We start from the raw sequence: 20,887 nt of genomic DNA on the forward strand, positions 1-20,887 counted from the left end.
CGGCGCCGACGGCCGGGGGAGCGCGCACCGGAAAGTTCGGCCCCGGCGGCCGCGCGCGCCTGTCTCGCGGCGCTGGGGTAGAGGAACTTGCCCTCCGCGCGGCTCGAGCTGCAAGCGTTTCCCAACGAGAGCGGGCCGAGCGCTCCGAGCGCGCAGCGGCCAGGGGTGGGGAGCGAGGCGGCTGGCGGAGGGCGCTGAGGGAGCGCGGCCGCCACGGGCCCCCATGCCGGCGGCCAACATGCTGGAGAACCTGCAGCCGCCCGCCCTGCAGGTGCCCGAGCCCCAGGGCGCGCCCGAGGGCAGCCCGCTCTGGTCCAGCTCGTCCACCCCCACGCTCCGCCGCCGACGCTTCAAGATGCGCCGCATGAAGAACGTGCAGGAGCAGAGCCTGGAGGCCGGGCTGACCCGGGACCTGCCCGGCGTCCTGGCCCCGGGCAAGGAGTTCCTGCAGCTGCCGTCCATCGAGATCACGCCCTCCAGCGACGAGGACACCCCGTGGTCCAACTGCTCCACACCCAGTGCTTCTCCTCGCCGCAAGCGCTTCCTCCTCCGCAAGTGGCTCAGGGTGAGGGAGCGGAAGGAGTGCAGTGAAAGCAGGTACGTCCCTGCGCCGCCCCCTGCCTGCTCCCCCTTCCCCTCTCCTGCCCTCCCCGGAGGCGTCCTGGCCAGAACCTTGCGGAGGAAAGCGGGGGTGCCCTCGTCAGAGTGGGATTCGGGCACTGCTGCGCCCCGCTGGAGGGCCGGTGGCACTTTGGCTTCCACGCGTGTCGCCCTCCTCCCCAACCCGGGGCCCCTGGCTTACGACTTTCTCCTGTGTCACGCGGCTATGTGGGGCTTCCCGCCACATTCCATCTCATTCCATCCTCGTAGCAAAATGAATCATAAAACCATGGCAGCTCATACCATTGGGTCCTTATCACGAGCAGGTCAGTACAGTGAGGAGCACGTATCGCGAAAACTCCGCGTTAGCTTCTACTGTTATTCCTATTTAAGACCTGGAGGTAACAAGGTGAGAAAGGTTCAGGGGNACCATTGGGTCCTTATCACGAGCAGGTCAGTACAGTGAGGAGCACGTATCGCGAAAACTCCGCGTTAGCTTCTACTGTTATTCCTATTTAAGACCTGGAGGTAACAAGGTGAGAAGGGTTCAGGGGCTCCTGCGCTTACACTCATATTGCCACTTCAGCTTTTATGATGTTCTTTTGGCCACACCAGCTTGCCTGTCCTGGCCCACATGTGTAGAGGACGTGCTGGAGTTTCCTTGTTGAGTCAGGCCCATCTACTAGAAAGAATCTTAAGACGTCTAGAGCTGCTCTACCCTACGCTGGTTTGTGCTGGCTACTTTTTTGCCGGGGTTAGTGTGGCATCTGAGGAGGGGGAGAAGTTCTTTGTCCTGTTGCACAGTGTAGAAAACCAGAGGGCAGCTCCATCCAGCCTTGGCTGGGAGGTGTGCTGCATCCAAGCACACCGGCGGGTTCAGGGGAGAGGGATCCTCACTGGCTCTTAGATACCGTGGACTCTGCTCATTTACTTTTAGGCTCTAGGGCCCTGTCTCTTAACAGAGGTTTGTTGTCTTGTGTGGGGCAGCTGAAGGATTGGTCACCTTCCCCAGGACTCCTCCCAGCCTGTTCAATTTCATTCACCTCAACAAGTATTTATTGAATGTTCTTCCAAGCTCAGTCAGGTACCAGCCTAATGTCGATGGGGTCCTGGAGGGAGAGGAGGAAGGGGTAGGTAGAAAAAGGGGCAGGCCAACTTTGAGGAGGAGGATGGGCGGAGACTTGTATAAGCAATGAAGATTTGTGAGTTTCACTCCCATGGAGGAGGTGGAACCATTGGAAGACATGAAGTTTTCTGGAAGGGAGAGAGTCTCAAACTGTGACAAATACAGACACGTGGCAGAAAACAGCAGAAGTATGAGGTCAGGGGTGTGAGATCAGGAAAGGGGAACAATATGGACAAAGGCAAAAGAAGCAGGGTGGTGGCACCTGCTGGCTCTGTTGGAAGAGCCTGTGTGTGGCTCTTGATCTCTTCAGGGTTGTGGGTCCCAGCACCACGCTGGGTGCAGAGATTACTAAAAACAAACAAACAAAAAAACCCCACACTTCAGAGAAAAAAAGAAGTAAGGTGAACCTTGTGCCTTTGAGGGGATGCTGAGGAGGAGGAATCCCTGGAGTACTGCTGAGCTTCCTGGGATCTCTTTTCTGTTGACTGGAAGTGGTTATCCTTTCAGGTGCAGATGTAGAACTTTTTTTTTTTTTTTTAAGATTTTATTTATTTATTCGACAGAGATAGAGACAGCCAGCAAGAGAGGGAACACAAGCAGGGGGAGTGGGAGAGGAAGAAGCAGGCTCTTAGCGGAGGAGCCTGACGTGGGGCTCGATCCCATAACGCCGGGATCACGCCCTGAGTCGAAGGCAGACGCTTAACCACTGTGCCACCCAGGCGCCCCAGATGTAGAACTTTGGACCTGAGGATAATAATTCTTTCTGACTGGTGCCTCATCCTGCTGCCTTTTCCACAGAGTAGAGGGAGAGGGGCAACTTGGTGGGAGCTAATCTTTTTTTATTTCTTCTTCCTCTTCNCTAATCTTTTTTTATTTCTTCTTCCTCTTCCTCCCCTTCTTCTTCTTTTTTTTTTTTTTAAATGAAATCTCTATGCCCCATGTAGGGCTTGAAATCACAACCCAACTCTACCAGCTGAGCCAGCCAGGAGCTAATCTTGAATGAAAATAGTTCATCACGGTTTGTCAGCTTTCCCCTCGAGTGTGAGAGATCCTAACAGAGACCCTACCCTCAAATGTGGGAGACACTAACAGAGACCCCGTTTTGATTTGGGGATTTGCCATGCATATTGAGGACAAAATATGTGGAAAAGAGTCTTGCATTGCTGGCCCGGGTGAGGGTGGAGGTGGATTTGGTTGGAATTAAGGAAGACTTTCTTGGTATGGAGAGTTATCTAAGGGTGCCATTGACTCTTCAATATTCTTAAAATCAGGAAGGATTTTCACCTTCTAGGAGTAGGTGAAGGCAGGTCTTTTAAATGACTGCTTGCTGGATTAGAAGAATATGCGTGTATGTGTAGAGTAAAGGCAGACTCTGGATTCAAACCCAATTGGTCTGACTCAGATCTCTACTCTTAACCATTGTTTCACTGTCTCCTGTTGGGGTTTTGTCTTTGCCAAGATCCAGAGACATTCCATCATGTGTAGGTCTTAGAAGTGAAAGGCTTCGTGGAGAGAAAAGAAGCAATCGAGTGAGTAGAAGCTTGTGGATGCCCAGCAAGATTCCCTGAGAAGGAGCTGGCTTTTGAGGGCAGTAGAGCAGAAAGAATATTGGAATTGAAGCCAGGAGATTTTATTTTTTTTAATTTTTTAAATTTTTTTTTATTTTTAAAGATTTTATCTATTTATTTGAGAGAGAGAGAAATGGCGAGAGAGAGAGCACGAGTGGGGGAGAGGGTCTGGGAGAGGGAGAAGCAGACTCCCTGCTGAGCAGGGATCCTGATGTGGGGCTGGGCCCCAGGACCCTGGGATCATGACCAGAGGCGAAGGCAGACACTTAACTGACTGAGCCACCCAGGCGCCCCCAGGAGATTTCAGTTTAAATTTCAGTTCTGTCATTTAGTAGGTGTGGGACCTTGGCTACCCCACTTCATTTACCTTCTCCATCTGTGGAAGGGGAGACGTGTCTCAGGAGTCATACACATGAAAACGTTTCCCACAGATGAAAATGCCGTGTCCGGGTGAAGGATTATTGTCAGTATTCTCTGAGTGTCTTGCATGGAGTGGATGTTTGCTTGAGAGTATGAGCTCACATACTCAAGTGTCCTGGAGCGACACCTGGGACTCATCACATATGACCCCCGGGGTGGGGGGATTGGAAAATTGCTCTGGCCTGGTTCAGCCAGGGAGGACTAGCATACTAGGCCCAGCATGATATCCTTCGTCTTCACCTTCGCCCTCCTGAATCTACCTCTCCGCAGAGAGAAAAGCACCTTTCAGGCTGCAGTGGGGGACAAGGGGCTGAGGATTTTAACTGCACAAAGTTAAACACAGAAAGAGGATCGGGAGACCCCTTCTTTTCCTCCTTTAACCCTAGAAAGAAAGAAGTGGAGAAGATGTCAAAGTCATTGTGGTTTGGGGAACCAAGGGCCTTGGGGTACAGTAGTGAAATAATCCACGCCCAGTTTTATCTGGTTCATCTTCATATCCTCACTGTCTAACAGGGTACTTTGGCCTTTTATGGTGATCAATACATGTTTGTTGGTGAATACATTAAAAATGAGTGGAAGAATGATTCTTTTTTTCTCTACTGTTTGGAGTGGAAGTATCTTTATTCATAAGTCAGGGAGAATTTCCTGGAGGAGTTGAGTTCAGAGCTAAAGTTTTTTTTTCCCCGTGACAGCTTTATTGAGATATAATTTACGGACCATACCATTCAGTCATTTTTAAAGTATACAATTCAGAGGTTTTTAGCATATTCCCAAATACGCACAGCCTTCACCACAGTCCATTTTAGAGCATTTTCATGACCCCAAAAGGAAACCTGTACGTACTCTTTATACCTCACCCTCAGTGCTCCTTTTCCTCTTCTCCTGGCCCTAGGCAGCCACACGTCTACTTACTGCAGAGAGTAGAGGGTTCGTTTTGTTTTGTTTTAAAGATTTATGTATTCGCTACAGAGAGAGAGGAGAGAGCGCGAGCACGGGGTGGGGGGAAGAGGGAGAGGGAGACAGAGAATCCCAAGTAGACTCCCGCTGAGCTTGGAGCCCAAAGCGGGGCTCTATCCCAGGACCCTGAGACTATGACCCGAGCTAAAGTCAAGAGTCCGGCCACTCAACCACCTCAACCAGGCTGATTCCCCTGAGCCACCCAGGCACCCCCAGGACAGAGTTTTGAATGGAAGCCAGATGGTTGTTGGTGAAAGCAGTTTGGGGATGTTGGCTTGAAGGTGGTAATGGATGACCAAGGGTGGTCTCCATGAGGGGTGTGGAGAATAGGGTGATGAACTGACGGGCTGACAGACTTGATTTATGCTGAAGAGTTGGAATTTCAGTTTATCAGTCAGTCAACAACAATGCATTGAGATCCCATAGACCGTGTGATCCGTATACAAAGAGGATTCAGCTCACTGGGGAGCCTCCATGGGTTCTAGAACCTGGGAGAGATGCGCACAGTGGTATTGGAGGCAGCTAATTATTGCTGCTGTGTGTGAACTGGGTGGCGGGGCCGAGCCTTGCACTGTTCTTCCAGCGCTGACTGGGAATTGGTGTCTTTTAACATAAGATGGCACTTTTTTTTCTTCTCTCTCTCTTTTTTTTTTTTTTTTTTTTAATACTGGCATGTTGCCTTCTGATCTCCCTGAAAAATGGAGTCTGAAGTTGATGGATCAAGCTTTTGGAATTAGTACCTGCATGTCTCCCTAAATTCCTTGGCCATAACTGGTTGTGGTGATTGTTCAAAACTCTCTGACCTGCCGGATTCTGGTGAAAAGTCAAAAATTGGACAGAGCCACGTCTGGCAGGATGGCATCGGTCCCCATCCCTGGAGGGAGAGGGGAAAGCTGACCAGGGCCCAGTGAGTAGCTGTGGATGGCTACCTGTAGGCTGTCTTTCCAGGGGACATAGCAGCACTTCTCTGCTTCTCTGTGCCCTGGGCGTCCCCTGTGTTGTCATTATTTGCACCACCATGGCCCCTTCTGTCCCCTCTTCTGTGTAACACCCTCATGCTGCTTAGAGCCCTTTCAACTTAGAGCCTCAGGATTTCTGGTCGGCAACACATCTGACCTCAGGCAGCACCTCTCACCTCTCCGTCTGGTGGTGCCAGCCTAGCTGGTGTGCGGGTTGGCAGGTAATGGTGTCATTGGCGTTTCTATCCTGATTCTCCAACCCTTTCCTCTGACCTTCAGGGAGAGTCTTGCTTCCAGTTTCAGCTCCATTTCCAGGGGAGGACGGTGAGCTGTGCATCCAAACGTTCCACCCATCACTTCTGTGAACACCCTGCCATGTATGAGAAGCACAGGGAGTGTGAAATAGAGAAATGGCGTTCTTTTTTTTTTTCTTTTTTTTTGAGAGCGCGCACGTGCAAATCGGGGGGGGGGGGGGGGGAGCTGCAGAGGGAGAGGGAGAGGCAGACTTCCCAGGAGCAGGGAGCCTGATGTGGGGCTCCATCCCAGGACCCAGGGATCATGACCTGAGCCGAAGGCAGACTCTTCACCCACTGAGCCACCCAGGCGCCCGCGAACTGTCATTCTTTCTTAACACAAAACAACAAAAACAGATGCAGAGACCTGTGATCTGTCAGCAGATTAAGTAAGTAGTCAGTGCTGGATAAGGTGTAACTAGTGAAAACCTCTCCTGGACCCATAAATCCTTGAGGGCGGGGACTGCATTTTACTTCCTGCCAAGTTTTCTGCTAAGCGCCTTCAATACACAATCCCATTTAATCCTCATAAGAAACCCCCCAGGTGGGTTTTATGGCTGAGAAACCTGAAGTTCAGAGATTAACTCGCTCCTGGTCAAACAGAAGCAAGGGTGAGATTTGAACGGTTCCAGAGTCTGAGGTCTCTATAAGGGACACTTTACCATCTCTCCAGGGCCTGGAAATTGTTGGCTCTTGCATGTTTGAGAAAGCATACATGTGGAGGGGAGGGGTGTGAGAGAAGGTAGGAATGAGGTCAGCAGGATGGGAAGGGCTCCGGGGGGGAAAGTTCTAGGGCTTGTGGGTAAGCACCGCTGCGTGGGGGGCCCATGCTGACTGGTCAGGGCAAACTGCTCCATGAGAAGCAGCCCGCCTTTGGCTGGAGATGTGGTTTCCAGATTTGAACAATTTGTGGAAACTGAGGAGGTCGAGGTGGAGCCCCATGGGCTGATTCACACTGGCCAGGGTCCTCTGTGGGAGTTGGTATTTTAAGAGTTTCCATGGTGGTTACGCGCTCAGGGGGCACCAGTTACATGTCAGGCAGGAGCCAGGGATGATCTTGGGTCAGATTAGCAGGTGGTGATGCTGCCCTGTGCGGTTAGTTTCTCTGGAGTCCTCTCCATCCACCAGTTGCTAGGCTGGTCACTGATAATTGCTTCCAGGGTAACACTGTTTTCCATTAAGGCATCTGAATGGGTAAGCTGCCAGTGGGGAATTTCCTTCCTGACCTCCGTGCATGAGCCACTGGGCCCTGGAGCAGGTGTTTAGACACCGAACCAAGCTGGCCTGAGAGCCCGGGGCAGTTGCTGGGTTGCACTGTGTACAAGAGCTTTCTGCAGCCTTAGGGCTTTTTCTGGAGCTTTTGCCCTCTTGGGTTCTTGCCTCCGTAGCCCACATTGGTGTGGTGATGTGCCAAGGGGCTATAGTGTCTGGTGTGAGGAAGATACAGCTTTTACACATCTTGTGAGAGTGGGGGGGGAGGTCTGCCAGCTCTTGTGCTGTGACTTCAGCGCCTGAGGCATCTTCCTACTCTCAGAGGAGATGGCAAAGCTTCCATCCAGGATGTATCACTGAAAATCCAGTGTGGGCCTTCAGATGGGAGAGGGGAACAGGACGGGGGATGCTTCGAGCTGCAGCAAAGAGATGTCAGGCAGTGGCTGGCTCCACCCTCCTCCCCGCCCCACGCCACTGTGAGCAGCCACATGCCACCTTCTAAAAATAGTCCTGGTGTCAAATATTCTCCTCTGTTTTCCAGACACTATGTGTCTGGATTTTCAATTCAAATAATACAGATCCAAATCATCAGCGAGCAGTGGCTGTGGCTCAGCTAGGATCGGATCGGTGGTGGAGGAGGGGAGAGAGAAGGAAATCCGTGGCCCTTCCATTAGAGCCCCCGTACACTGTTTTTGGTCCAGTGGCATGAAGTCCTTCATTCTGCATCCTTTGTACACACTCCGTGTTGAGATTCTGGTTGTTCAACCCCGATTTGTAGCTGAGATAAGGAAATAAGGCGATAGGCACATCACGGTGGCAGATCTGGGTTATGGCTGGGGAACTCAGGCCTCTGACCTCAAGTCTGGGCCCGTTGCTAACTGTCACTTCTCTGGAGTGTCTTTGTGCTTCGTGAGATCTCCCCATGTCAGCACATCGCTGTAGTAATGCCTGTTCCCATACTGCTGCCTCTCACCTACTCGGTCTGACCACAGAGGTTTTTCGTCTTGCTGTTTCTTGGTTAGCAAATGTAGTCAGGAAGTGAGGGGGCTGAGTGAGGGAGATTAAAGAAAAAAAAAAACACACATATACACACACACACAACAACCCACTTGGTTTTCCCCTTTCTTTCACAACTATGGAAAAAGAATTTGCCCTGGAGGCCCAGTGGGGGGAAAGGGGAGTATGGTAACCCTGGCAAGATTTGACTCAACAATTAGGAAAATACAGAAAGACATAGTGGACGGTTGGTTTAATGACACATTTTTGAGGCTCTGCAAGGATCTTCCAGCTTCTTAAAAAGAAATTTTTGTGTCCTAAAAGCCAGTGGCTATTGTGTGTGTGATAAAACAGCTAGTTAACATAAAATTCAGGGTAGTAGGGGAGAGGAAGACATAGCTCATCATTTTTCTGTGCCATTGGCAGCATATTTGGTGCATTAGTACCCACTATGTTTTCTCATTCAGGTTTCCTTTTTTTTTAAATTTATTTTTAAAATGTTATTTATCTATTTATTTGACATAGAGCACACAAGCGGGGGGAGCAGGAAAGGGAGAAGCAGGGAGCCTGATGCGGGGCTCCATCCCAGGACCCCGAGATCATGACCTGAGCCGAAAGCAGATGCCCCAGCTGACTGAGCCACCCATCATCCAGGTTTCCTTCTTAAGTGATAGACATTTCGTTTTGTCAGCCCTTCTGTTACCTTGTCCCTGGAGAAGGTAGGGCAAAATGTAAGTCCCTAGGTTGAGGACAGGTGAGTCTGTGAAATAAGCGGGGGGGAAGAGCCCGCTCATCAGAGATGCCACTTAGCCTCGTCCTCATGGTTTCCATAACCAAGCTTATGCGTTAATGCCAGTCTGACTCCTCACAGCCATCTGTTTGTCTTCTGGCTGGGTCATTGCACTCCGAAGCTCTTCCTGACCTTTTGTTTGCTTCTCAGGGTTGGATGGAATGGCCGTAATAAAGGTTACTCTGAACAGGGTGGAGCTTGTCCAGGGAACAGCTTGCCCTTAGCTTGGGTGACAACATGTGTTTTCTCTGTCTTTGTCTGTGATGAACCACATCTTCCTGACAGGTGAAGACCTCATAGAAAAATTTTAAAAAGACCTCAGAGAAGAGGATTGTACCACCTCTCTTGGTCACCTCTTCCTTTGTTTCAAGGCCCGCTCCTAAGAAAGTTCTTCCTCAGATCTGACTGAAAGCCCCCGTGGTAAGGTTCAAACACATGTTCTCTAGTTTTGTCTTCAGGGAGCATGAGAGAATCGTCATCCTTTGAGAACATTCCTTCAGAGACTTTATTCTTAGTGGTCACTTGTGCTGTGGCTTGCAGATCCTGAGGGAAGCCCTATGTTTGTGGTAGTGATTACCCGGACCTCACGGGTGCTGTGGGGCCCTGCGGACTTACTGGGGGGATTGGCGGCCACATGTGTTGGAAGACCAGAGTAGAAAGTGGCCTGCCTATTCGGGAAGTTCCGAGCGTCCCTGAAAGATTCCTCTATCTCAGATTCCTTCCCATGCTTAGGTTGCTTCCTTAAATGCCTCTGTGAGTTGACATGCTTTTTGGTTGTAGTTAGATGAGACTGAAAAATCACAGAACTCAAGAGAGCTGTTGAAATATTGATTGGACACTTCCAGGGAATCAGCTGCTGTGCTGGCTGCTTGGGATACAGGGCTGGATGCAAACGGTCCTTCCATCGAGGAGCTCCCGGCCTGTGTGGAGAGCAGTAGGAAAAAGATAGTTTCAGGAGAATATGGAAGTCAGACTACAGCATTTAGGAAAAAAAAAATAGGCCTGAGGAAAAAGTCAGCTGGAAGGGAGAGGGGAGGAGGGTCCTTGGACCTAAATGGCACCAGTACCTTGTCTTACTTCTTGGTACTCCGCTGACACCTGTTAGTCCCTATGGTTCTGGCTCAGCATCTGTCTCCTGGAGAATCTAGTCTTCATGGTGAATGGGATTTGTGGAGTCATTTCAACTCAGAACAAATGGAAGTCCAAGGCCGGGGAGTCGGTTGGAGGCAGAGACGGCTCTGGAGGACAGGTACCCTGCACGCACCTCGGCCGCCAGCCCACCCCGTGTCTGGGGAGCCCGTTCTGCATGGGATGGAGCCCTGTCTTCAGCAGCCAACGCAGGAAGCTCACTCAGGCCTCGTCTGCGGGTCGTCTAATGCCCTAGTGCCAGTTCGGGGGACCATCCCAGGCAGCTGGGCTGTGGGCTGGGGCTCAGTGCATTTTCTCACTCTGTGGTCCTGGACGGGTGACTCCTCTCCCGGTCAATGTCTTTCTCCTCTGTAAAATGGAGAGTATGCATTTCTTCATCCTCTTGTAGGACAGTTCAAGTAGACGAGTCTGGAGAGTTACACTAAGGTTATTCTTAGGTAGTAAAAGTGAGATTTTTTTGGTGGTCTGCGAGGCCTCTGAGTTTGCTCCTCTGGTTAGCATAAGCTGAAACAGTGGTTTATTACTTCGTTGATGAATTATGAGACGTCACTTTTCCGATCTACTGATAGGTGCTAAAAATGAGATTTTACAATTCTTGGGCTGCTCTTGTCCGTCTGTCTCTTCACTGTCCGTCTGCTTAAGGTTCTGACTCCAGGTTTCTTATTTCTCCCTCTCCTTTTCCCTTCACCCTCCCTCTGCTCGGTCTCCTCCTCAGTCTCCACACTGTCCTAGGGCTGTTTCATCCCCTTGAGTGGCTTTAATTCTTTCTATGTGACGATGACTCTCACATACCTCGGACCTCCTCTCTTTCCTGAGCCTTAGGCTCAGACCTACGAGCCACTAATGGACGTTTCATGGGGATGTTCTTCAGAACCGCGCCTCGGTGTCCTTGAGTTGGCCGTCTTTCCCTCCAGTCCAGTGCCTCTCCCTCAGTTCCTTGGATCGGGAATGGGGACTGGTCAACTTCACGAGGCTTCCCTCCCCTGGGAGGGTGTTCTTCAAGTCCGTCTTCCCGACTCCACCACCATTGCTCCTCCCCAGGCCACCATCTCTCCCGTGTCTGTTCCCCGAGTGTCCTTCTAGCTGGTCTCCCTGCCTCCCGTGAAGCCCTGCCCTTTAATTCTTGGACGCAGCCAGAGTGGACTTCATGACCTCACTCCCGCTCCCCTCCTGCTGCTGCTCCCAGTCCCGTGCCTCCAGCCAGAGTAGCCTCTCTGCGCCTTGAGTGGGGAGCTTTCTCTCCTTTCCCGATCGCCACAGACACTGTTCCTTCAGCGGAATTCCCCTTTGGTAACATGACCCACCTTGTCACCCTGCCCTTCTTTTCTTCTTCTTTGGATCTTTCCTCCAGAAAGTATTTCCAGACTCTGGTGTTTATTTTATTTTTATTTTTATTTAATTTAAGATTTTGTTTATTTATTTGTCAGAGAGAGCACAAGCAAGGGGAGTGGTAGGCAGAGGGAGAAGGAGAAGCCGGCTCCCTGCTGAGCAGGGAGCCCGACATGGGGCTCGATCCCAGGACCCGGGGATCATGACCTGAGCTGAAGGCAGACACTTAACCAACTGAGCCACCCAGGTGTCCCCAGACTCTGGTGTTTATTACATGTCCTGATTTGTGATTATGTTCCTAAATTGCAATTATTTGGTCACATTGCATCCTTTACTGGATCATAAGCTGTGAGGACATAGTTTATTTTATTCAGTGTTTGTTTTATTCAGTGCCTGCTGAGCTCTTTGCATGGAACATTGTAGGAGCTCAGTAAATAGGTATTTAGGGAAGGAGTAAATAATCAAATGAATGAAGGACTGTACAGAAACTTGATTTTCATGGAATTCTAGTGTAAATCATTTTGCAAAGCAAGAAGTCCTCTTGAGGCTGGATAATTACCCCCCCCCATATCCCATTTATGTAAATCTGGTTGATTATATAATGGCTTGTTTACTTTGCGCCTGTTGGTTTCTTTCATGTTTTTATTTCTTTGTGCTGTCTGTGTCTTCCATCGGACTGTAGGTGCCCGGAGATCAGAGACCGCTGTTCTTCTCAGGGTGGTCTCTATTCAAGGAGCTAAATTTGGCATCTGTAGTGGTTGACTTTCCCAAAATGAGGCTCCATAAAGCAAGAACAGGTCGGAAGCAGTATTTTGGCCAATGATTACTGCAGAGCCCAGGTACGGTCTGCAAAGAGGAGTAACTAACCCTTTTCCCACCAAAGACCCGTGGCAGTTTTGAAGGATGTTTTGAATTTTGGAGCTGTGGTTGCCATGGTAACTATACTTTTTTCAGGCCTTCTGATTCCAGGTCAGGGCAACAGTTGTTCATCTTGCAGGAGAGAAGGATTTGGGAATACATGTATCCTTCCTCCCTCCACCCCGCCGTTTAATCCACCAAATATTTATTGACCACATGTGACGTGGCAGGTGGTGTTCTAGACGCCAGAGACTCTAGTGAACAACATAGTTTCTGCCCAGGGAGAGAGACAGTAAAGAAATGAACAACACAAAAGCAGTCCCTGTTTATTTAAAAACAAGTGACTTGGGCACATCCCTGGAAGAGAATTCGCCCATGTTCTAAAATTCAGAAATCGGGAATTATGAAAGTAATGTCTTGCGCCCTGCTCTGCAGCGGGAGATGAATTGGGGGTGCAGCTGAGGGCTGAACTTGGGAGTGGACCCCCTCCACGGGCAGGAGGACTTCATGTATTTGGGCGTAGGTATTTCGGCCTGCAGATGCACCTGCTGTTCTGACATTTTCCAAGGCCTCGGGAGATGGTGGTTTGAAGCTGATGCTCTCTCTGCAGCTGTCAGGTGTCAGGGCATTTGTTCTGGTGTTTCCTTCTCAGCTCTCGTGGAAGCCAGGAGCTGAAGGGCCACCAGGAGACATGGCCCTTCTTCATGCAATGTAGTGACAGCCTGAAGACAGGCCTTGAAGGCCAGGTTCTGAGGCACCACAGAGTGCGGAGTCTGAACTCTGGAACTGGGAGCCCGGCATGGGGGTGGGCAGGTGTAGAGAAGAAAGAGGGGACACTGACACTTGCCACCGGAGCTTCCAGGCAGAGCAGCAGAGAATGGTGCCCACGTGGACACAAGGAAAGACAATGCTGGTGATTGCAGTTTAGCGCGATCTCTGAATCTGGGTAGTACTTTATCCTTTTCAAAGTGATTACCAGGCATGGGCTCCAGGAAGGCAGTACATTCTTTGCACTTGCCCCAACACATACCACACTTCCTGGCACACACCAAGCCTCCAGTCAGAGGCTTATGGCTTGGCCATCCCTTACTTCATTTGCTGTGGCAGCCTGTGGGGTAACGACTGTGTCCACTTGGCCCTTAAGAATTGAAACTCTGCAACATGCCCACATCCGTACAGCTACGTAATGATGGAATCCTGACTCAAAAAGAGGTCATCATGTCCCTTCTAATTCAGGCCTTTTTCGATACTGTACAAAAATACACGTGCACATCGAACATCATACTGAGGTTCATATGCGTGTGCTGACGATGTAGGTGATTAAAATCCACAGGAAATGGAAAATAGAGACCAGACATTGTAAGGCACTCTTTCAGTGGGCCTCTATTCTGTTAAAGCAGCAGCTCCTGTGAAAAGCTTTGGCTGGATTTTTACCACCCCTGCAGGACACATGAAACATTCAGTCTGTCCCAGTGAGGAGCATTCAAATTCCACACGTCCTTAACGGCTTGGCTGCTGTACGCCGGCCCCTGGGCTTTGGCTGGCCTCTGCTCTTGAAGGATTTAGCCTAGTTTAGAGTCCATCCGTTCATTTGTTCAACTGTTAAGTTTTTATTGAGCATCTTTAAGGTGGTCAATGCAAATCGTACAGATAAATGTAAAATCTGGAAATGTGGCAGGTGCCTGCAAGGAGAGGGTGGCAGGAACTGTTGCATTTGGTCATCCTGGTAACTGGCCAGATCTTACTGTGAAGGACATCCTCTTTAGTAGATTGTAAATTGTAAATGGAGCTGGATGGACATTTTGTCTTGGGAGAGCAGAAGCAAGTTACTGCCACCCTAGGGCCTGGCCTCATTTATTTCACGGAATAGACAAGGATGGCTTGTGCTTTGCTGACTGGGGAATCCCAGCCATGGGCCTGGGGTAACCTGGCCTGCTTCTCCTCTCTTTTCTGCAGAACACAGGCCTGCTGAACTTCCCTTTGGCTTTCTCTAGCAGAAGATAGGCAGGGGAAATAAAAGTTCTGTTTTGTTTCTCATACCATTGATGCAAGGCACTCCAGAGTTGGGCATTTTGGGATTATTATCTGTGCCTATTTCTGACCTTAGTCATCATAGCCATGAAGAGTCTAGAGTCCTAGAGCATCTGTCCCCAGTTGCCTACCAGCCTAGGGCCCCTCTGGATGACAGGTGCTGTTTGGAAGTAATTCACTTTTACTGTCTTAATCAGCTCAGTAGTGTCCTCAGAGAGTTAGTAAGAAACAGTTGACAGCATGCAGATAAGTCCAAACATACTTGTCCAGGTTCAGTGGATGGGTATCAGAGAATGAACGAATGAGTAAGTAAACAAACCTTTAAAAACAAGTATATTGTGAGGGATGCACACGTGGGTGGCTCAGTTGGTTAAGCGTTGTCTCAGGTCATGATCCCAGGGTTCTGGGATTGAGTCCTGCATCTGGTTCCTTGTTCATCGGGAAGCCTGCTTCTCCCTCTCCCTCCACCCCTCTCCCCTACTTGTGCGCCCGCTCTGTCTGGCAAATAAATAAATAAAATCTTTAAAAAAAAAAAAAAACGGGCGCCTGGGTGGCGCAGTCGTTGGGCGTCTGCCTTCGGCTCAGGGTGTGATCCCTGTGTCCTGGGATCGAGCCCCACATCAGACTTCTCCGCTGGGAGCCTGCTTTTTCCTCTCCCACTCCCCCTGCTTGTGTTTCCTCTCTCGCTGGCTGTCTCTCTGTCAAATAAATAAATAAAATCTTTAAAAAAAATACATTGTATATTTAATATATATAAAATATTATATATGTATCTCTGTGTGTGTATTATGTATTTTTTTAATCCTGGTTATTTCTAGGGCAGGTGAGGTGGTCTTTGGCCATAGGATGGTGGCTCCACTCTTATCAGCAAGAAATTTTAATTTGCTTATTGAATATCATACTTGTCTTGATATTAGCTGTTGGGTTAGATCCATCCACCTCCGGGAGACTGTGAGACTTGGCCTGCCCCGTTCTAGATGAGTCCAGGCAAAGCCCAGCTGGAGCTGAGGGATGAGCATCCGGAGTGACAAGCGGCTACTGATGGTGAATTTGAGAGGGACCAGGGACAGCTGAGACCTAGAATGTGTTTCTACCCCTTCCAAGGCTGTTCATGCTTGCAAAATCCTGTTGATCACTGCGCAGGCCAACGCTGTTCCTCGCCAGAGTCCCAGTGGCTGCGTTTGACTTTTATTCCAGCAGCGATTTCCAGCCTGCTTCCTGGAGTCAGATTCCAACCTGGAGCAGACTTTCTTCCCTCGGGCTGTTTTGCACCATCAATGTCCTCCCGCATGAAGAGGGCGTCATGCTAATACACACCTTGTAGGTTGGCGTGGAGTTGAAATAAAAGTGAGGAACCTCTCCAAGTGCCTGATGCATGATAGGTGCTCACTTTCTGATGACTTCTTTCTCATCCCTTTACATTTAAGGGAAAGATGTGTTTTCACATTTGTGTCGTTTTCATATGGTGCAAAGCTTCTCCCATCTGAAGGGCAGGCCCTGGGGCTTGTGGTTGTTTGTCATTCTGGCACCTTTGCTGAGTCATTTGTGGTTGGCAGACCTGGGAAAAAAGTAGTGGTCCAGAGGGTGGTTAGGGCTGTGTGTGATGAGGGAAGGCCACCTGTGTCATCTGCTTAGCATTTCCTGGTGCCCTTCTGGAACCTGTGATCCCCCTTCTCATGGGAGAGGGAGGGGGACTCATAAGCCGCCCAGGGGACGTTGCGCCTGTCTTGCCTGGTGCTGGGTTTCCCCTGATAGGGCTTCATGAATCTTTGATTTCAGCTTAATCAGTGTTGCCATAAGGCCCCACAGAGAGCAGTAAATGAATGGATTGTCTTCTGAGTTCGAAAGGAGTGACATTCTTTGATATGAGGTGTAATTAGAGGAGAAGATGCCGAGTGAGAGCTTTTAGAAAAATGAGAAGATCTTATAAAAAAGAGCCCAGGTAAGACATAAAGACTGTCTTTGAGATGTGATTCAGATTGGTTTTGCGTGTACTCTGCAACGCTTAGTCTGTCTTGGTGAGACTGTGATTTTGAAACTAGCTACATGCAGTCCTTGTATTTTGAGACTCTTTTAACTTGCTGTATCTGCATATTTTATGAGCAGTTAGCCTTATATTAGTAAGAGGATTGTGATATGTTATATCCCTGTTGACATCAGCGATAAATGCTTTTGAGTATGTACAGTGTAAGAGCTGTCTTTACTGTTTAGGAAAGTAGGAAAGCGAATGTTTACGTCTGTTTTGTCACAGTAGATAGAGATATAGAGTGAAAGGAAAAATATTTGGTTCAACTGTAATCTATGTTTCCATTAGGACAAGCTAGAGATTCATTTGGATGCATTAAAATCAAAACATAATTCATTAGAACCTTCTTCTGAATTCCCTTCCAAATTAAAAAGACTCCAAAATAAAAATACTCCAAAAAACATATTCTGAGTATATATATTCCCATGTAGTCGGTCCTTAGTCCTGTGGCCACTCGTCTTGCAAATTGCTGTGCGAAGTCACTCAGTACAACCCAGTTGGTGAAGTCATATGCTCTGTGGTGAGCCGTGTGGATTCGAGTCCAAACTCTGCCACCTTTTATCGATGTGACTTTAACATACTTTTTTTTTTTTTTTGCTTTCTCGAGACTCTTCACTTCCCAATTTTATTATCTTTGTAATACTTTTAACTTACCGTGGGTTTTTGTTGGTTTTGTTTTGTTTTCGTCTGTGTTGATGATCGGTCTCTCACCTCTGCATCCCTACTGCTAAACCAAGAATGTGAGGTTCCTAAGAGCTGGGGCCCTGCCTACGACCATGTCTCCAGTGGTTCGAACAGAGCCGGTGCTTAGTAAACACCCAGCAGCAGCACATGACACGAACATTTGGTGGAATGAACAGCTTTCAGTAGTTAGCCTTGTCATGGGCAAGAGCACCGAAGGTTGGAGAAAGAAAGGAAGATACTTTCTCCCCACGCTCCGGGTTTGAATATTCCTGTAGTTGAAGGGCAGCGTGAGGTTGTGGGCAAAGCTCTGCTCTCAGAGTAGGTGTTAGTTCTTGCAGTGCTGTTAAATACTCCTGTGGCTTTATACGTGTCTCTTCTTTCTTTAGTTTCCTGTTCTGGAAGGCGGAAAAGGAGACAAGATCATCTTTTAGGCCTCTTCCTGTATAAGAGTTGGTCCACGATTTTATTACAAGAATTATAAGCTCTGAGCAAATGATAAGGTGGAAACAGTCACAATAAAAGGAAGCAGGAATCAAAAAGAGAGTGCAGGAAGTGAGCCAGGAAGTCCCATGTGTCTCTGTGCCTGTGAATTGCCTTTCCGGGGACCTAAGCTACAGTCGTTCACACATTGCCGTTCTTTCTTTTCTCCCCACTGCCCAGCCAGGGCCACCTCACCCTCCTGGTTCAGGTCACACAGCGCCCTTCTCTGCCAGTAACTTAGCTTTCAAACCGATTTTCCTGGAAATCTTCCTTAGAATCTTACTGAGCTTCGTTGCACGTGTGAGGCCAGAGGGGCCTTTGTCGTGGTCTGGCACGCTAAGTTCATTTTACAGAGAAGCATACTGAGGTCCAGAATGATGAGGTTCCCTGCGCTGTGTCCTGTCCCATCTGTGACGGAGCCAGAGCTGGACCCACACTTCTGAGCCCTGTCCCAGTGCTACTGCTCTATTGAACTGGTGCTCTATTTTCCATGTTCTTATTTTTAATACATGGGAGTATGACTTTGTGCCTGACTCCAGGTTGAGTGCATATGGCTGCTATGTAGAACCCAGCTGGGGTGCCCCGAAATCTTTCCATAACCCAGCTTGGCAGCCTCCTGCTCTCACGCTGGGTCCAAGGCCCACAGAAGATTCTCGCTGTAGACTTACCTTACCATTAGATGAGGAAGGTAGGAGTACTGAACTGGTCAGCTGGTCTGTTTTGCACTGTGCTTAGAGTGGTGGGGATGCCAGGGAAGAAGACAGAACTGCCTTCAGGTGCGGGCAAGCAGAGACAGCAGGGCATTCGAGATTTCTCCCTGGCCTTCTCCCACCACCTGTAGTCAGGCACCTCCTTAATCTCTCCCTCAGGGGTTCCACTCCCTTAGTTTGAGCCTGTCATCCTCTCTGCTGTTGTGAGAGGGCTTCCTAGAGGCCTTCCTCTTAATCCTCTGTTTTCTTCCGATAAACAAACATGCCCCCCTCCAGAAGTCTGCCCCCCTCCAGAAGTCTTCAGTACCTCCCTCATCACCTACAGGATAAAATTTAATCCCACTTCTGGGACACATGGCCCTTTGTGATGCGGACTTTGCTTACTTGCCTGCATTCATCTCTTGCCTAAGGGGCCCTGCCTTCTCCTCCAGCAGGGTGAACCTGAGGCCCTTGACTGAGCGTAAACTCTCGCCAAGTCTTTGTAGGCTTGTACCGATTTCTCCGCTTAGAATATGAACTTCCCAGTAACATTTTACTCGTCTTAAATGTCCTCTCAGATGCTTCCTCCTCCGTGAAGCTCTTGCAGAGTCCCATGTAACCCCAGGTGTTGTGTCTCGTTCGTGGGTAGTGTCCTTTGTGTAGACACTTTTCCCATCCCACCCTCCGTGAAGAGGTTAGCTTGTTCTGTGTAATCTCATTACTCGATGGAAAGACTCTTCATTAGAGAGTGAACTCCTTGTGGACAGAATGTATTTTTTTCTCTTCGTCTTGGTGTTCCCTCACATGGAGCCTGGCACATAGTAGGTGCTCCAGAAATGCTTCTTGAATGAGAGACATGATCTCACTAAGTAATATTAAATTTAAGTCAAGGGTAGAGTAATATTATCTTTTCCTCCAGGAAGGAGGAGTCATTTCAAGTGCTGTAGAAATGTCAGAAGTGAGATAGGAAAAAGGCCACTGGTCGATCTTTGTTGATGTTTGATAATAGGATAGTTTGTGTAAAGCAGTTGAGATGGGAGCTTGAGTGAGGATGTGAGCAGAGAGACACAGATCCAGCTGGTGGAGATCACCATTTTGAGGAGTCGGGAAATCAAAGGAAAGTGAAAAAGTTGGGTAACCTTAATATCAAAGTGAGTGTGATGAAACCAAAAATGATCTGAGCCCACGTTGGGTGAATATTTGGCCTCTTGGGGCAACGGGGCATCACCAGTCCCCGCTTAACTCCTCAAAATGGGGCTGGGCTGCCTGTCAGCCGAGCTCAGGAATGGAGGCTGCCCATCGAGGACCAGTGTCTTGATCTCCAGGTTGAATGGTATCCTAGGCAAGGAAACATCGAAAGCCTGGGTTTTCCCTGCTCCTCGTAGGGCACCCCCAGCCCCATTTACTACTGAATGTGGGTAAAGAGCAGAAAAGACAGAGGGCTGGAGCACATTGAATGATAAGAACATGTAGGGGATGTATGTATAGGTGGGATGCTCTAAGTTTCAGCTCTGCCAATGGGCTGTTGGAAAATGGGAGCAGAGCTTGCGCCTCTAACTCCCACAACTCTCAGTCGGTTCTCCTTCGCCAGTGAGGCATGGGAATAATCATCTAATGCTCTTAGCCCAGCAGAGTTACACAGAGGACTCAGACAACACACTCGTGGGCTCTAGGCAACGCCAGCCTAGTTGCCTGCCCGGCCATGAGCATGGAAAAGCGCGTATAGGAAGTTGCAATAGGGGGCGATGTGTAGGTCAGAAGGAACACAACGTCATAGATGAGTTACAGTTACAGTAATCAGCCCATGGAGTCAGGGCGGGTGGGGTGTTTGCCAACAGGAAATGGCACACTGTTGTTCTCGAAGAAATTGAAAAATCAAGAACAGACAGAACGGAGTCGGAATATAAAAGAATCATGTTATTTTCCTCGAATACTGACTTTTGAGTGAGACCGTATGTGAAAAATGCTTATTGTAGGCGTTCAGTACATGTCCGTTTCGCCTTCCTCTGTGATATAGCATTTTGGTGATTCATACTTCCCTTTATACTTTAGGCTTCATTCCTAAACATACGTGAAGATTCTTGAGGGTAGGGCTGGCTCTTAGGGTGCTTTGCCTCTACCGCCTTCTAGCACGGTATGTGGCCCACCCAAGACTTGCTGTCTCATCTTTTCTCTGTTGGCAGGCTACCGTTCGAAGTGTTCTTTGAATGAGTCTTGAGTGAATGAACCATCTACTTTATGACCATGAAAATCTCTTGCCTTCTTCCACGTGGGGAGGTCCCAGAGTTGAACTTGAAGAGGGCCGATTGGATAGGGCAGGAGCTGTTGGATGGTGTGTGTGTATGTTTCATTAACATTCTCAAAACAAAAATAAATGACTTGTGGATTATTCAGCTTCTGTTTGTTTCCTCTTGTTCCGTATTCTAAATTACCCAGTATCTGTTGTCTTCTTGCTAACGAAGAGTGCCCATGAGCGTGTGCCTTATCAGAAAGTTGTCCAGGTGCTTGGCCCGGAAGATACAGTGCTGAGCTGTTAACTCCTCTGTCCTGACTCCAGGTCTAGTCAGTGCTATTTCTTCCCCAGGCCCCTGAGGGGCTCTCTGTTGAGTGCTAAATGACCAAAGTTCTTGGCTAGGACTGTTTGTTATTTCTTCTAATTGGAAAAAACCAAGATAACGGTTTTACCATAAACCAGTTTCCCACCCCCCCACCTCCACCCC

General features: G+C 49.0%; 1 protein-coding gene across 4 annotated transcripts in view; it reads left to right on the forward strand.

The window, feature by feature from the left end:
• Window positions 1-20,887, forward strand: part of GRAMD1B (GRAM domain containing 1B) — a 227,666-nt gene that overhangs the window by 67,185 nt on the left and 139,594 nt on the right. The window contains exon 1 of one of the 4 annotated variants that reach the window (XM_034666000.1): window positions 7-597. The exons of 2 other annotated variants lie outside the window; for them this stretch is intronic. In XM_034666000.1, coding sequence (XP_034521891.1) covers window positions 224-597 — 374 coding nt within the window. In that variant the 5' untranslated portion in view covers window positions 7-223. Of the gene's footprint in view, window positions 1-6; window positions 598-20,887 lie in introns of those variants that run through there. One more of the 4 variants, XM_034665999.1, reaches the window with a different exon arrangement.

This window comes from Ailuropoda melanoleuca, chromosome 8 (assembly GCF_002007445.2).
Source record: "Ailuropoda melanoleuca isolate Jingjing chromosome 8, ASM200744v2, whole genome shotgun sequence".
In the NCBI taxonomy this organism is placed as follows: domain Eukaryota; kingdom Metazoa; phylum Chordata; class Mammalia; order Carnivora; family Ursidae; genus Ailuropoda; species Ailuropoda melanoleuca.